The sequence below is a fragment of the Chrysoperla carnea genome, chromosome 1 (genome assembly GCF_905475395.1).
Source record: "Chrysoperla carnea chromosome 1, inChrCarn1.1, whole genome shotgun sequence".
Taxonomy (NCBI): domain Eukaryota; kingdom Metazoa; phylum Arthropoda; class Insecta; order Neuroptera; family Chrysopidae; genus Chrysoperla; species Chrysoperla carnea.
Genome location: NC_058337.1, coordinates 127,816,075 through 127,832,532, shown reverse-complemented (window position 1 = coordinate 127,832,532; position 16,458 = coordinate 127,816,075). Strand labels below are relative to the sequence as shown.

The window sequence follows — 16,458 nt, the reverse complement described above, 5'->3', positions numbered from 1 at the left end:
ATGTTTCAATATATTCATTTTTAATAATAATCCTATAATATTATTATTATTATTATTAATATTCTCCCCTGAAGATGTACAAGAACAAGGACTAGTAGAAGGATCCTATTAAACAAACAAAGAAAAAAAAACATTCTGAAAAAATATGTTTTTATTATAAAACGTATCACAGAAATATTTGCTTCACATTATTAATTATTTCAAAAAAATAAAAAAAATCATAAGTAAATATTTTTATATTATCAATATCAATATTAATTATTAATTCATTAGTATTAATTAACAAAAAAACAAAAATATATGAACCAGTATCTATAAATCTTAAATTGTTTAGTATTTACAATTACAAAAGAAGCCAAGGTTTATATAATGTACTTCACAGAGATTACTTTTTAAGTAATATTTTTTTACAAAAAAGAAATGTTTACAAATGTTTGTGTCGAAGGTCTTCTCATGAATTTATGGGAGTTAAGCTTTATTTAGACAGTGTAGCACTAACAGAAATTATTCTGATTGTCGTAAAGAAAATTATCTAACTATTCTGATAGCCGTAAAGAAAATTACTACATTTTATATTGCCCTCTTCCTATCTATAATCAATCAATTGCTGGCTGATTCAGTGAAGTAAAATTGATACTAAACAAATAGCTATAAACTCTCTGTAAAATATATAAACCTTGAATAGTAGAAGCTATTTTTACATATAATTTACATTATCCACGAGTATTTTTCTATTTCGAGTCTATTTACCATCACAAAACAATTTTCACTACGTTGGTAATATCGAATATTTCCTTAGTTTTTTGGTAAAAATAGCTTCCATTTTAACCCTTCAGAACGGTTGGGTAAAGAGATTCTTTCACGGTTATTTTAAACTGTTTTTTTTTCTTCTACATTTTCTTCACAAAATTTTACGCTTTACTTTTTTTTTATCAGCCGTGAGAGTTTTTCTCATCACTTCAGTAAACTTACTTTTCGAGTTTCAAGCATATGTCAACTTATAAAAAACACCTTGTATTTTATAAGAGACATCATCTATCCAGAACATTTAAATAAGTAAGTAAATTTTATATACTCTTCTTTCATATGAATTTGAAAGTTTCGCGTTTGAAATTTCATTTCATTTCGAATTATGAGTTTGAAATTTCGCTCTTGACACTTGCGTGTGAAATATAGCATGAGATTTTTTCTCATCATAAGAGTAATGACTGTGGTAAGAAAGACGGCCATTCTGAAGGATTAATTAAATTATTAATAATATTCGTCTATGCTTAGAGTAAATTAGTTTATTTATTAATATAAATGGCTACTTTAAAAATAAAAATGGTTATTTATGGAAGACTAGAAAAAATGAAATATGAAACGCATATTTTAAAATTATTATTATAAGGCAGTCAATGAAAAAAAAATATAGCACTAATTTTTAAATAATATAATTTACACTCTTCTAAATATTACGCATGCGTTTGCAAAAACCATACGCTGTAAATAAAAATTAGCTAAAGCAATTTATCAATAAAAAATATGGGCCACGAACATATTATTATATTGGTTTTGTATATTAAAAAAGGCACAATTTTGACTTGTTTTTATGAGGTTTATGCTCGACTTAAGTCCACTTTTGGAATTTAGGCCATTATTATAATTCTAAAATAATAGATAATATTCATCTTTGCTAATTCAAATTTCAGAGCAGTTTGTTCAAAGGTACGATCAGATATTGAGTTTTTTTGGTGTATTTGTTTGCGTTGGTACCTAAGTTCTGTCCCAATCTCGAAAGCCCTTACAACCTAGCCTAGCATAAACATTCGAGTGCCTAATACACCAAAATTCGACAAGACCTGAGTATCCAATCGTTATAAAGTATTTCTTTACTCTAAAATCTGACCTATTCTGCTAATATAACAAAATCAGACATAGTAATATAAAGGTTATTGATTTTAGACCAATTTTTCAAGTTTAATCTTCCCATAGATGAAGCAGGAACTTTGCATAGTTCTGATTCTTTTATAAAAAAAAACTAAAACCTGAGAAAAATGGTATTTTAAAGCTTGATCGAAAAATTACAAAATGAGGTATGCGTTAAAATTGATTCGAAAAAGGAAGAAATATAAGAATTGACTCAGAAAACATTGTAAGAAATGTAATGGAAAACTTATTTCACTTATAATAAATAGTGAATTTCCATGTCATTGTTAATTTCCACAAAAGGGTGGAACTGTAGCACGTAACCTAACTGTGATAAATTAAAGTTTTTTTTGTTGCCAGTTTTTTTTTATCGATTTTTAGATTATTTAGCGTACATACGTTATTTAGCTCTCAACGTGAGGCCAATTAAAAAAGAGATAAGTCTCCTATTTATATTAGACGCATAATATTTCCTTAAGGCCACTGTATAATTTACGTAAATAAATTTAACGCGCAATTATAATCAATCAAGTTATGGTAACTTTAAATTTTTATGGTATTCGGTTATTTCTAGGCCATCATTACCTCTAAACAATCTTTAAAATGGAACAAAGTTTACATAATTATCTCTAATTCAATTCTCCGTTGGAATATTTCTTATGTAATATCAATTATTTAAGAACACTTCGCATTCTCGAAATTCTTTCTACGTTTACTTAGTTTGCCTTTGTTGCTGAAACTCACTTTGATTTTGTAAATTGTTCTGATTAAGATTACATCAGATGACCCAAAAGCAATCATCTCAACGAAAATTATTCTAATGCAGGCACTTTATACGCCAGAAAGATCATACGCGGAGCTTTTAATTTATTGGAACTGTTTTATCTAGATATATACTATAATTGGTCAAAGGTTTTCTTTCAGTAAGAACCTCACCATCAAAACAACTTTCAATCAACTAACAATCGAAAAATTTCACAATTCAGCATCTGAGTTTTACCCCAAAAGCAGGTAAACCACAAACCGAGGAATTGAACCACGATAGATGTAATAGTTATGCAAAGTAAAGTGATTTCTCTTGAGTCACCTTGTATTTATTTATAAAATAAAAAAACACTCCCATTAAAATAAATTTAAAAAACAAAATGATAGATAAACATTGATGATCGTCATGTTTTTTTCATATCAATTAAATATGAGAAGATTTTAAAACAATAATTATTCAATATTGATTTAATATGTGTTAAAATATTGATAAATATTTTAAATGAATTATTATTATAATTATTAGTATTAATATTATTATTATTTATAGATGTTGATGATTGTGATTGTTTATTATTATTAGATAATAAAACGTAAAACTATGTTTGTACAAAATCACTATTATGTTTAATGTTTACTTGTAATGGTATTGAAAATAATTGCTCCCATGGACCACGTATTGCTTCAATAATACTATCAATTGCTGAATTTGATATTGTTGATAATTGCCATTGTTCATTTTTATTTGTGGTTTCATCCAAAAAATTTAATGTTACTATATTATTTTCACGGATCTAAATAAAAAATTAAAAATTAAATTTTAGTGGAATTGAATTTTCTCTCTATGAAATTTTTTCAATTTCTTTTGTGCGAGCACGGGGTCCGTAGCCGATGCGGGGCACCCAGACAGTTGCCTACTCTGCCTAATAATTAATCCGGCACAGAATATGGGAATATGTTTTTATTTTTATTAACCGTTTACACTGCTAATAGTAAGTAGCTAAAGTAAGCACAATTTGCACACTTGAAACACTTGACAACTTGAAAAATAAATTCACTTGACAACTTGAAAAGTAAATTCGTTTTATGAACTTAGGAACTCTTGGACCAATATGAAAGCAAGAAAATATTTATAAAAAGACAAAAATATGTACTTACAACTTCAACAAGATTACTGATACTTTGTGTTGAATAAACCGATGGTGTTTTAGTTGATTCTGGTTGTAACCATGCTAAACAATCTGTTAATATCATATCACTATTTGTCACTAATAATATACCCATATTAATAACTTTTTGTGCGTCTGCTGTTATATTACTGCTATTTGCATCTTCATTCGTGTTATTATTACTGATTGTACATTGTGTAAAGACATGCAATAATCGTACGGTTAAATCCGCATCCGCTTCTGATGTACTTGACAATATTAATTGTAAAATATCTAATTTTGTTGTCTCTGATGTTTTTGTTATTAATTCACATGTGTCTGGTAATGAAGCATCTGTGGAAAATAAGCATACAATAATTTTAAAGACATCTTTGTTTTTTTATTAAAGATTAGTTTTTCAATGTGGAAAGGTTGGAACGAAGAATGGTTTAATAATCCCTATACATATATGTTATAAATGAGAAAGTAAGGTTGTTTGTTTGTTATGCTTTCACATAAAAACTATTGAAAAGATAAAATAACACATGAGCTATAATTTATAAATATTTTAAAATCTGACGCACTGTAATTTTATGCAGGTGCAAATAACATATATGGAGGTTTCATTGTTCTCCATCAAAGATCCCCATGTTATGAAGTTGGTAGTTCAATCGACAGTGTCTTGTCAAGAGCCCCAATACTCTTTTAAACCGTGCCCTAGTGAGTTTCAGGCAAACACAGTCGTACGGCTTAGCTGTGTTACGCATGTCCTGCGAAAAAAACCCTTTAACCTTGATGGGCTTGTCGTAGCTATTCCTTGATTCGATAAATTACGAAGCTTCTTGCTATATGAATAACAGGCTTATGTGAAAGAAATGTTTGAGGCGACCCCTGTCGTGTTAATGAGTATCCTCGATTTGAATCTTGACGTCTCAAGAGCCCGAAGTACGATCTGACTATCTGAGAAAATGATGATATGTGCCCCACTGTAAACTTTCGTGTTACAGTTCTGGGCACCTCTCAGCATGGTGAAAATTCTGATTGAAAAACCGACACATATTGAATAAGAAGAAAGCTAATGAATCAATGATCGAAAATAGAAGTTTTCTTACCTGCAAGATGGGCCAAAAAATTTGTAGTATAAACTAAATCTTGTAAAAAGCATAAAATATATATAGAGCTTTCGACTCCCACCAAAGAAATTTTATGAATCTCGAAACCAATACCCTGTTTCCAAGGTAATGTAAACACAGTTTGAAGACGATCAACAGAATATCCTTCTGATTTAATTAGCCATTGTTGAGGTTCATCTCTGTAAAAACAATTCAACATCAATAACCAAGAAATTTCAAACATATGTTTAACAATTTACCCAATTATATCGCCTTCAATTTTCAAGACATAAATTTTTCGTGTCGACAAGACAACACAACCGCTAAACGTTTTCTCCGCATTATGTGATAAAATTTCTGCACGGATTAACCATACTAATTCTTCGTTCTCATCTTCGAAAATATTTAAAAATAAATGTAATTTTACGCGATGATCAATTTGAGTGAAATTCGCATACGAAAATTCCACATCACCAATTTTATATTGACTTGGTAGTGAAGGTTTCGCTGTTGACGTAAGTGAACTTGTGGCATTCCATAAACCTAAGAAGTTAAAAATTTTGATTCTATCATTCATATTTCAAAGCTTTACAAAAATAATATTAGTAATACGTAATACATAAGAGGGGTACCGTAAATGGGTCCCTAGCACCTGGATCAAGGGGACCTCTGTACCCTTCTTGTGAACAACCTATCACTCGAGAGCGAGACGTCTCGGAGCTATAGGATTCTGTCAAGACTAAACTCTTCCCAATATTAATGGATCCTATTATATTAATTAAAATACACTGACCTTCTAACATTGACGACAAAATTCCAACACTCTCAGCTGTTTTTGGTTCGTTGACCGTAATTTCTAATTCAGGTTGTTCATACAACGTATTTTCATCTTGTTTTCTCGATGTATCGCCAGCAGTTACTTGAACTGGATTGGTGGCTTTTCCATTAATGACAGTATTCGTTATAGACGCTTTTCGTTGTTCATAAGCCGTACAAACACTATCCGTCAATGAATCCGAAGAACTACTCTCAGTTAAACCGGCCACAATACCTGTAGCCGATAAACCGGTTGTTGAAATTTCGGCTTCTGGTGGATCTCGTGATGTTGTACTTAAAATTGGTGAGAGCATATCAAATCGTCGTTCTTCTGAAGATCGGCGACGTTTTGGTGTTAAACTAGAACCTCTGAAAAATATTGAGGATAGAAAGTTAAAAGCGAACAGATTCACGACATTTTACTCCCTCTACGAGATAAGAAAGTTACAAAATAAACTTTTTGAGCTCTAATTTATAGCGATAAATCGTTACAACTTGAGGTAGAAGTAAATTAAGACGTAAATCTTAAGTAAATAAATATATTTTGAATCTAACCGTGCAAGAACTGCTAAAACTTCAATACTATCTTGACTTGGATCACTTAAGACTTCAATATCACTATCACCTCTTCTTGTAGCGTTGTCAGCTGTATTTACTTTTGAGCTAATTATCGATTCATTTAAAGATGTTGCTGAACCTAAAAATTATTTAAGAATTATGGATCTTGGTTATGATTTATATATCTATCACGCACTTAAATATGGTATCTTTTTGCTGATTTATTTCTTGAGAGTGTATCAAAAATTATTGAGAAACTAGTTTCTCACATCAGAATAAAAGTAAGAAAATGTTACGAGGAACGATTCAAGAACGCAGCGGTAAATTTATGAATAACTACAACAGGTAAAGGAAAAACCATGGGCGATTTATCTATGAAAATTTGTCACTTTCAACGTTACCGGAATTGTAGACGAGGGTTTTAAGCAGTTAAAATTTCGAAAAAAAAATTGGATAAAATTTGAATCAATTATAAGACTGAGCTCTCGTCAGAAAAACCATAGCCGGATAGCCAGAATTTGTACACAGGTTAAATTCATTCATTGGATAAATAGGCATGATAACCTTTCTTTCTTTTCTTTAGTTTCCCTTTGACCTTTAATATTTCGACCACATTAATATGACGATTAACAATGTACTCAAAGAGAATCTATAGAATGCTTGTTGTGATAACGTTCGGATTCTCGCAGTTTCTAATATTTCTCTGCACATCCAATATTTTAAGATAATTCATTTACTGGGAATATTATGCTCTTGATTGGGAGAAAATATTACTCCAATATTTGCAGAAATATTTTGAAACACTCTCTATTAATATTTTGATAACAAAATTTAAAATTTTTGAATTTAAATTAATTGAATCGGAATATTGAATTAAAATCAGCATAAATGGATAGTCAAAGTCCGAAAAACAACATTTATTGGATACTTTAATAATCTAATCACCATCTTAGCGTCGAATCGAAAATCCATATAAAATCATGAATTTCGGACTTTAACTATTTTTCAATTAGTAAGGAAATATAAAAAAACCATCAGATGATTATTTCATTCACAAGATTTTTCAATTATTTTCAGCTACAGAAAGAAAAAAAAGCGATAAATTTAGAAATTGATGAATAATTAGCAACTTTTATTAAATTTTTTGTTAACACTTTTTCTTTTAGAAATCGAAAAAAAAAAATACAAAACACAAACCAATGATCAAAAGCGCATATGAAAGAAAATGATAGGAAAATTAAAGAAAAAAGAAATTGGGACTTGTTCTGAAAACTATTAATTTGAAACATTTTGTGAATCGTAGCAAAAAATATTTTTTTATAACGCATCTGATGAATTATTCAATAGGAAGTGTCTAGTAACATGTTTGCGTTTTAATAATTTTTAATGATTCTTCTACGCGAATAATTGACTTCAGGTTTGCCGAACCTCTTCGAATGAGTCGAAATTTTTCAAGATAAACTATAGAGCCTACAAACTGATCAGTCGGCATCTTATACAAGGTGGATCATTTTAATCTATTATGGCTAATAGCTCGTTTTATGGTTAACCAAACAATAAATAACCCCGAAAACAAGGTTCAATGTCAGAACATGATGCCCACATCAAACTCTGCAAGTTTTGTTCATGTTACTTTTTGATTGGTTAACTACAAAACGAGCTATTAGCCATAATCGATTAAAATGGTCCACACTGTATAAGGTACCGCAAACTAAAGACAACATAATGACCATAATAGAACGCTGGTTGTGAGAGAAGTATACAGAGCGTTCAGTCCATTAAATTTGTGAAGTCTATTGGTCAGGAGTTATTAGAGTGAGAAAAAATGAAACGATTAAACATAATTTCTGCGAATTGTTCAGTGCTTGCAGCACTTGAGGAGTAATAGCTAGAGGTGAACCTTACTATCTTAGTGTGTTCCGTCCCTGATAGTTTCTACTACTGAACCTAGCCCAAGTTTATTTTTAATAACATTTTTTAAGTTGTATTGTCCTGATGGTGAATGCTGAAAACGATATAGCCATTGTTTTTTAAAAGATTACCTCACGGGTTCAAAGATTTAAATTTTCTAAAAGCAAGTCATTCACGTAGACGAAACATAAAAAATTATTATTACCCAAATGTGTAACTAGACACAGCGTTATTAGAACGAAGTTTATAAATGTTATTTATTATGGAGGAGATCTTACAATGGGTGGGTGATTGTAGCTGTGAAGAAAAACTAGTCGCAGGGGCGTGAACATCAGCGGTAACTTTGAGAAGCCGCGAGGGAGCGCCAGATGTCTGATGGTCATCAAACGCTACATAATAATATCATTATTTGTGAATAATTTTATCAAAAACAGAAAAAAAAAAATTAAAAATTATCAAAAAAAAATTTCTTTATTTACTCCTGTTATTTTACGGCGACGTAATAAATCCTATGAGTCATTTTAAAATATACTCGTGGAATCAATTTTAATACACTTCATAAGTTGGTAGCCTTGTTCTTAAAATAAGCATGATCTATTCGATTTTAACGCTAAGATGTCAGTATCAAGTGTAAAAAAAATGTTGATGCTACAAACAAAATTTTGATATAGGCGTTCATAAAATCACCTAATTAGTCCAATTCCAGTTGTCTGTCTGCCCGTCTGTGTTCACGATAACTCAAAAACGAAAAAAGATATCAAACTAAAATTTTAATATCGTGCTGAGGGTTGAGCGAGGTTGAGTTCGTAAATGTGCAACATAGGTCAATTGGGTCTTGGGTCCGTAAAACCCATCTTGTAAACCGTTAGAGATAGAACAACTTTTGTTTGAAACATTTTTGGACCTTTTTACAAACCTAAATTTGCCAGTTTGAGTCTATCAAGTCCGACCCAAATTAATTAAAAAAAGATTTAAAATAATTTTTAATTGCGTCTACTTTCAGGCGAAAAAATTAATGATTTTACGAAGCCATATTTTTTAATTGGAATTGAAAATTGATCACTCGCAGCATCAAAATTCTCATAGGATTTTTTATGCCTCCATTTGCCCAATTATTAAACCGTTCAAAGAATTTTGTGTTTTAATGAAAATTTTATTTTGGATCAAGCCTTTTCTGGAGCTATTATAAACTTTGAAATACGAATTTAAATAATTTAAATCACAAAATTCCTTAATATCCTCATAATTTACCTCGAAATTCGTGTATTAAAAAAAAATTTTTACTCGCCCCCTTAAATTAAATACTCCCACTCCTGTGATGAAATTATTTGCATTTTAGCGACTTTAGTAAAAAAAATTTGTCATGCAATAAAGACTCTTGCTATCTTTTAAAAGAAAATCAAAAACCATTCTTTAGTAAAATAAAAAATTCTCAAGCCAAATTGTTACAAAATTTTGAAAATATTAGTTTTGATTAATATATTCTGATCACCAACCAATAAAATTGATTTAATCAGGATTGTACTTTTGGCTACGAAGTACAGTTTATAGACTGTGTATTGTTTACATGTTGATTTCCTATTGATACATGGTAATCAACCTGGTAGTCTAAATTGGAACTATTTTTTCAACCCATACTCTTCAACTTTGTACGATGATTTCCGTGACATCTGGGTCGAAGAAGTCAAACTTACGCGAAACATATTGTCGGACAGGACGTCAAAAATTATTTTGAAGCACTCAATATTTGCAACGAAGATGCGTTTCCAAATGTCTAGCGAATGCTTCGTGTTTTGGCTGTTTTACCTGTGACTAACTAACTTTTACCTAACTTTGAGTCGTCTCAAAATATACCTTAGATCACGCACAGATTTTTGGAAGTTTTTTTCTGTACTTCGCAATAATTAAGTAATTGAAAAATAAGGACAGAATATAAAATTTTGTTCTGATACAATGTTCTGTTACTCGAAAAAAGTGTTTTTTGTTTTATGACGTATTATGACTTGAAGTAACATGATGAATAAAAGTTTGAGCCCTCCCAAAAAGTTTGAAAAAATTGATGCTTATATTAAAATCGCCCAACATGTAAACAATACGTGGCCTATACGTAGACGCAAAATCCTGATTTTAAAAAGAAACTTTTATAAAATAAAGAATACCAATGCTTGAATGTGATGGTGAATGTGGCAATGCTATTTCTGCTGTTTCCGGTGATAAATCACGAGCTGTAATTAATGGCGGTAGGAGTTTTGGATATTCGTCTTCAACTTCCATCACAATTTTACTTTTACAAAATGGACATTGTGTCCCTAATAAAATAAAACAATTTTTTAATAAAAAAAATACTTAGTATCGCATTTAAGATTTCCTCATATTTTCGTTATTAATAGAAATATCGATTGGAAATTTCTCACAGTTATACAGGGTGGTGGGTCACATTTTTTAATATACTCAACCGAAATCAGAACTTTAAACTCAGTCAACTACAAATTGACAAATAGGGTCGATTCTTAATATTTTGCCTAGCGTCAGAGATGGTTAGAGATATCGAAAAAAATTGTTAGAAAAAGTTGCTTAGAATATTTTTTTTACCGATACACCGATTTTATAACAAAATACGCATTTTTAATTTATCCAGTTTTTACATTCCATAGCACACTAGTTATAAAATTAATTTACTTTAAGTATCTTTAAAAATGTAGCCCATCACCCTGTATGACTGCACAAAATTTCAAATTGATATTCTTATAAATAACAAAATATGAGGGTGTCTTCATCTTAAATGCGATACACTGTATATTCGTAGATTTTTAATAAATGGATTAAATTCAATATAATTTGTTCTCCTTGCGGTTAAAATATAAAAGAATTGTACCTAAATTACGTATACGTTGTAAATCTAAAATTTCGTTTTCCGTAGAAAATTGAGTCGAGCATTTCATACAACGAAACACTGTTTGATTCATTTCAACTAAAGGTCGTGAATCGAGTACTTCACGTAAAAGTGATACCAAATTCTAAAAGAAACATAAAAAAAAATGCTTTTATTAAGGCGATAGTTGAGAAAATAAGACATTTAAATAAGACATAAAAATTAAAAACTACAATTTCGATTTTTTACTGGATCGGGAGCAAACTGTTCGTATGGGGGGTGTAGAAAAAAGTCAGTTTGGTCAGAAAGTGTGATCTTAATCGTACTGAAAAATCATTTTAAAAAAAGCTATTGGATCCTTTGACATTTTTTCCTAAATCTCGAAGTTTTTTCGATACAAGCGTTCAGATAAAAAATTATTATTTTGATAAAAATATGATATGGACAAAATTAACCTCAATTATGAGGGAATCAGTAAAGAAACGCGGTAAATATTTTAAGTAAATTAAATACCTGAGCTTCAGATTCATCTTCCAAAATATAATTACGTGATGCTTTATCACGTTTAACCGTATCAAATTTTAAACTAACCCCTTTATCAGTTCGTTCACAACTTTGTAAAATTGATAACGGCCAACGTTCTCGAGTAACACCAGTAGTAGCGTTACGTTCACGTATAACTTTACCTTCGATGCTTACACATAAAAATAATTGATTATCTGGATTCGATTCTGAATTAACTACAAACAGCTTACTATTAGCGTCTTCTGAAAAATTTCAACAAATTCCAGTTTCAAAAAAAAATTAGTTCCTCAATATGCAGTAAAAGTTTAAACTAAAGAAACCTAACTAACCTTCTTCTTCCGGTTCTGGTTCATTATCATCGTCTTCAGTTTCAACATTACCCGATTCGTCATACCCAGATTCATAATTAGAATCAACGATTGTATTATAATCACTAGGTACTTCTGACGAGGTGGCCGCTGTTTCATAAGTTTCATCTGTAACAGTTGACGATTCATTGTCTGGTACAATTGTTTTTAATGAATTTGGACTATTCGATGTAGAATTTTCATTATCCGATGATGTGATATATTTTGCTATATCTAAATATGGACTAGATGAAAACATTGGCACGGGTGTTTTTTCCATTCCTAAAATATCTTGAACAATTAACGAACTTCCTTTACTATGTAACCATAAGTCGCCATATTGTTCTCGCAGCCCTTCAATTTGTTTTTTTGTTTCTAAGTGTATTGATGATTCTATAAAAAAAAACAAAACAACCTTATTTCGACCTAAAAAATGAGAAAGGGGGCACATCTTTGACATGAACTAATTTCGACAAATCGGGCATCTATAAAACCTCATAAATTATGTTTTGGAACACCCTTCCCCGTCGACCTTGGATATTGGTGCATAATTATTAATTTTCAGGGAAAATATGACTTAATTAAACAAGTTTTTCTAATCCTAAGCCGAAATTTAGTACATTATTTTCGTTCCATATAAGAAGTTAACTTACCTAGAGATCCAACATTATCCCCAATAATTCGTTCTGTATTTTGAACATTAATTTTTGATGATCTTTCTGGTAAATGGTGTAAAATACTTGGTTCATTAATAATAGCTTCACGTACTTTTCGTCCTTTACGTGGTCGTTGTCGTAATTCAGTTTTTATTGCTGGTTTAATAGATTCAAGTGATGATACCGATGAAAATGTTCCGGAATTTGTTAATGATGAATTCAAATAGTCACGACGTTCTTGTAAATATTCGTTTAGACGTACAGAATTCGTATGATATGTACCAATTTGCATAGATTCACTACTTGATAACAGCATATTATCCAGAATAAACTAGAAAATATCATTCCATGATGATTCCCGAAATTAAAATTTTATAGGTCGTTCAAAATGAAATGACACCGAATAAGAGAGAGAGTAATTGTATATGTATGTGCACTCAAATCTAGACACTCTCTCTAACTCTTTTACTCGGTGCCATTTCAGTTTGAAAGATCTATATCTAAGATATCGCCTAAAATTTTATGTATAGCTCTGCGTTAAAGGGAATGAAGCAGCAGACTCGTTCTCGCGAGAGGGGTCGCCTCAAACACCCCTTTCACCTGAGCCTGCCATTCCCATAGCAAGATGCTCTGTAATTTACCGAATCAAAGGATACGACAAGCGATTCAGAATGTTTGGTTCTGAAACTTTGAATCCATCAATCCTTGGAGAGATCCCGACGAAGAAGCTGTGCGCTTTCTGCGTGGCGTCTGGCCTCGACAATATTCTTTAGTCTCGTCTTCGGGTGACAGGTCGTTCTCAAGGAAGTCACAGAGGATTCTTAGTCTAGGTGCTAGGCATTATTAAATATCGTGCTAATTCGAAGAATCTCTAAAATAAAGTGCGTACGCATATTGCAACGTAAAATAATTACCTTAACACTAATTGTATTGCTGTGTAAATATCGACATGTAATTTTTCGATGATTTGGATGATAACTTAATGGATTTCCTTCTAAACATAATATTTGTAAATTTGCAAGCATTGGTAATGCAAACAATGTTGAATGATCAATTAAACAATTGCAAGATATATCTAATTCCCGTAAACATAATAATGATATTAATCCTAAAACAAAAATTACGAAATCAAAATTAAGTCGAAGAATTTTTTATGTAAAACGTTTTATGTGGAGACTATCTATTAAGGTTGTTCTATACACATTTTTTATTGGCATGAAATCATTTTTTGATTGGCATGAAACTTTATAATTTTTTCAAGAATTATCTTAAATATTCATTGGTGGATAAAAATTTATAAAGAAAAGCGGTTTTCCAGATAAGAATGGTAAAAGTTACAGTTGAATTTCAATCACTGCGATTATATTATTTCTTCTATCTATTAGAAATTTAGATATGTTATAGGTATTCATATTCTACCTGGTCTGGGTACTTTTATTTTTCGAAAATCCTGTCAATTTTACCAATTTCCATTGTTTACACCCAGGTACTTTTTCTTATTTTAATCTACCTAGATGTGAACAATAAAAATTGGGAAAATTAATAAGATTTTCGAAAAATATTTTTTCTGTGAAACTCATCGTTTTGCTGAAAAACGGGAAAAACCAATTTTTGCAAACTTCCCCCCTCAATAAAATTTTTTGCACAAGGAGGATTGATGGGGACTTTTCACAATTCATTTATAATAGTATTCTGAACATTCATACCAATTTTTAGCTCTATGGGAATTTTTGTAAACTTCAAAGTGTAATTTGACTAGATAATTAGAAGATTTGAAATGGTAATATTTGATTTTTTTAATTTGCTGGAATCATAAAATTTAAATTTGGTTTTTTTTGGAAAAAATAAGAATGTTTTTGAGTGATTTTTGCAAATAGACCAATATCTTATCTATTATATGCATCGACTCGGACGTAGCTACTTCAACGTTTAGATTGTGAAGATTTAATCGACCAATTCGTAATTCAAAAAGTCAGGCGTGTTTGCCTGTAAATAAAATTATTATAATATAATTATGAGTCAAGCTGAGTGCAAAATGTATAACTCTAAGAACAAAAACAAATATTTTTTAATTTTAATTTTTTTTAAATAAGATATCAAAACTACATCACTTTTAGTGGTATTTCAATGCATTTTTTTTCAGTGCCCAAGGGCGGCAGAAGTTTAAATCCGGCCCTGTATGCAGCCAACTTAATTAGACACCCTATATACAGGTTATAAAAATACAAAATAAAAAACCTACCTGCTAAATCTTCAATATAATTATTCTTCAAAATTAACGTTTGTAAATGTTTGGATTGCTCTTGACTAAACAACGGTAACCGTTCTAATTGATTATAACTTAAATTTAAATGTTTTAAATTATGTAAACATGATAACGATTGTACATTCACTAATTTATTATGACTTAAATCTAACATTTGTAAATATGGTATATATTCAAATGGTTTTGAATCCAATCCCGTTAAATTATTATAACTAAATGATGCTTCACGTAATTCACACCAAACAAATGGTGTTGTACATTTATCACCACCACACTGTATTAATAATTCATCTAATGAATTTATTAAACTTTTTACACAAATAATATATTGTATTTGTGAACGTAAATTTTTAATACCCGTAATATAATCAACTGGTACTTTACGTATTTCTAATAATTTTAAATTACGAAATTTACTTATACACGCACTACCTTCGAATGGTTCACTTAAATTTATTCCAATTGTAATTTTTAAACCAATTACTTTTTGTATAAAATCATGTAAAAATTGTAAATCACGAAATACATCCAAACATACATTTGAATGGATTACTTGAAATTGTGTATTTGGTGTCTCTTGAATCTCTTTCTCATCAACGATTAAATTAAAACATTTATTTAAATATTGTAATAAATTCACTGATATTGATAATTTACTTGTTCCATTTAAAATTTGATCACCATTCTCTTGTAAAATTCCTGATAATTTTGTAACATCTGATAATGATAGATCCATTTTTATATAATTGTTTTTATTTATAACAACATTTCGATTTCTGAAATTTAAATATTTTATTAAATAATCACCGTTTTTTTGATTATATATTGTGATTAATTTATTCACACCGTAAATAAATTTGATGACAAAGAATTATAAGATAATTTGTTATTGTATTAGGTCAGCTGTTTCGTATTTTTATCAACTTGCTGGTTCATTGCAAACGAGATAGCTATTTTTGTTCATAGAGCTAATAAATACTAATAGATGATTCAACTAATGACAGTTAAATAAATTAAGCCCTCTAGTGAAAGATTTAACAAATTTTACATCCATTTGTATAGTGTGTACTTTGGTGTGTGTTAATTGGCAATAGCCAAATTATTACAATTATAAGTCGCGCCAGGGCGTGAAACTCAAAATTCATTACTAAAACCAAAGATATTATATGTATAGAGTGCGCATTTGATGAAATTCATGTTCCAATTTTAGAAAGAAATACAAAGAAAGTTATGGTATAGTTATATCTGTATATGTCTATGATTACGGCATAGTGGAGGTTAGGTTAGGTTAGGTTAGGTTGTATTCATTTATCAGCTCCTCAATTTAAGAGGCTGAGTGCACCTCCTTCATGTATATACCATGCACTACACCAGCCCATCACAACTATTAATTAAATTAATTTTGTTGCGACGGCGGGAATCAAACCCGCTACCCTAAGGATACCGTGGACGGAATTGGTTACGCCTTAATCAACTGAGATAATAGGGTGACACAGCACAGTGGAACAAAGATAGCTCTACGTTAGATTCACAGGCTGCCTCTTTCTAAAATTGGTAGAACTTTTCAGCACAGA

The 16,458-nt window shown here is 30.2% G+C and overlaps 1 protein-coding gene across 1 annotated transcript; it reads right to left on the bottom strand.

Annotated features, from left to right (window-relative positions):
• Positions 1-42: 42 nt before the first annotated feature.
• Positions 43-15,620, bottom strand: LOC123294741 (serine/threonine-protein kinase 11-interacting protein; the record flags this gene model as incomplete). Its single annotated transcript, XM_044875879.1, has 15 exons — positions 14,861-15,620; positions 13,533-13,726; positions 12,616-12,949; positions 11,945-12,355; positions 11,604-11,857; positions 11,094-11,235; positions 10,378-10,527; positions 8,497-8,607; positions 6,305-6,446; positions 5,727-6,118; positions 5,194-5,476; positions 4,934-5,133; positions 3,832-4,175; positions 3,312-3,467; positions 43-105 (listed from the first exon to the last, which is right to left on the bottom strand). Coding segments are annotated over exons 1-15 (3,936 nt in total), but the record flags the coding sequence as incomplete, so codon positions are not given.
• Between the last annotated feature and the right edge of the window lie 838 nt (positions 15,621-16,458).